General features: G+C 36.2%; 1 protein-coding gene across 1 annotated transcript; it reads left to right on the top strand.

The window, feature by feature from the left end:
- Positions 1–300: 300 nt before the first annotated feature.
- LOC112463741 (carboxypeptidase N subunit 2-like) lies at positions 301–1,332 on the top strand (the record flags this gene model as incomplete). Its single annotated transcript, XM_025030272.1, has 1 exon — positions 301–1,332. A coding segment is annotated over one exon (1,032 nt), but the record flags the coding sequence as incomplete, so codon positions are not given.

The following is a 1,332-nucleotide window of genomic DNA, read 5'->3' as shown; positions in this document are numbered from 1 at the left end:
TGGAATCTCTTATTCTTTAATCTTTCCTTTAATCAATCGTTCCACAGAAACATAAATGTAAAATTTGAGAAAAAACATATAAATATACGAATATTCGTCATCTGATTATCTGATATATTTTCTATTCCATATTCGGTTTTGAATTTTTTCAGAAAAATATTTGGAACTATAATACCGTTTTAAAATTTATAAAAAACATGGAAATCTCTGCGTTATCCTAAGATATTTTCATACATTTTTTATACTCTTTTTCAACGAATCAAATTTGCATCAGTGCATGAGTGTTTTTCTTTTACACAGATCGAATGCATTAACTCTCCGGAATGGTCAGACTTGGACGTACGCGTGTTGTCCTTCCCGGAATTTTGCTACTTTCCGCCGATAATAGAGACATTCGAATCAATGTTCATCAACAATTGTGATTTATCGACTAACAACAGTTTAGGCGAAATCACGCAAACGCTAGGAATCACCAGCGTGATAAAGCTGGTCTTTCAATTGCACAAGAAATTGAACAAACTCAAGCATCATTTAGAGCATTATTTCGAAAATTTGAAGTCTCTGTCCTTAACGAACAACAATGTGTCCTACGCAGATAAAGATCTATTAGCTGGTCTAGTCAACTTAACGAACCTCAACTTGCGCGACAACAATTTACACCAAGTCACAGGATTTTTCAACTACACCCCCAAATTGCGGTTGCTCGAATTGAGCGACAATGCACTGCAATCGATAGAACCAGGCACATTCGACAATCTGAAAAATCTGTTGATTCTCAATTTATCGGTAAATCATTTAACCGAGCCTCGGTCGGGAATTTTCGACGAGCTCGTCGCTCTCCGAGAGCTCGATCTCAATACGAATGACATGGTCAGGTTACCGGAAGACATCTTCGCGAAGCTCGAAAACCTCGACGTTCTCAACTTATCTCGAAACAATTTCACAAATTTACCGAAGAATCTGTTACAAAATAACACGAAACTACGCAATTTCACTCTGTTTGACAACAAGCGAAATATGACAACCTTGCCAGATGCATTTTTCGCTAATTTAGCGAAACTGGAGGTGTTGGAATTGAAAAGGAACGGATTTGTCACGCTACCGGAAGATCTCTTCTGGGGATGTACTTCGCTAATTAATATCAATTTGGAACGAAACTATCTTCGAACCTTACCTAAATACATATTCTGGGATTTGAAGGAACTCAAAATTTTGAAATTAAATTTTAACAATCTTGGAAATTTGCATAATTTGATCTTCCGGGATACCGAGCATTTAGTAAAAATAGATTTATCAAAAAATCGAATTACCTCCATTTCCAAGTACGTTTAA

Source organism: Temnothorax curvispinosus, unplaced genomic scaffold (assembly GCF_003070985.1).
Source record: "Temnothorax curvispinosus isolate PA1 unplaced genomic scaffold, ASM307098v1 QBEX01013608.1, whole genome shotgun sequence".
Taxonomy (NCBI): domain Eukaryota; kingdom Metazoa; phylum Arthropoda; class Insecta; order Hymenoptera; family Formicidae; genus Temnothorax; species Temnothorax curvispinosus.
The sequence above is the reverse complement of the archived record's forward strand: the minus strand, read 5'-3'. Positions and strand labels throughout refer to the sequence as shown.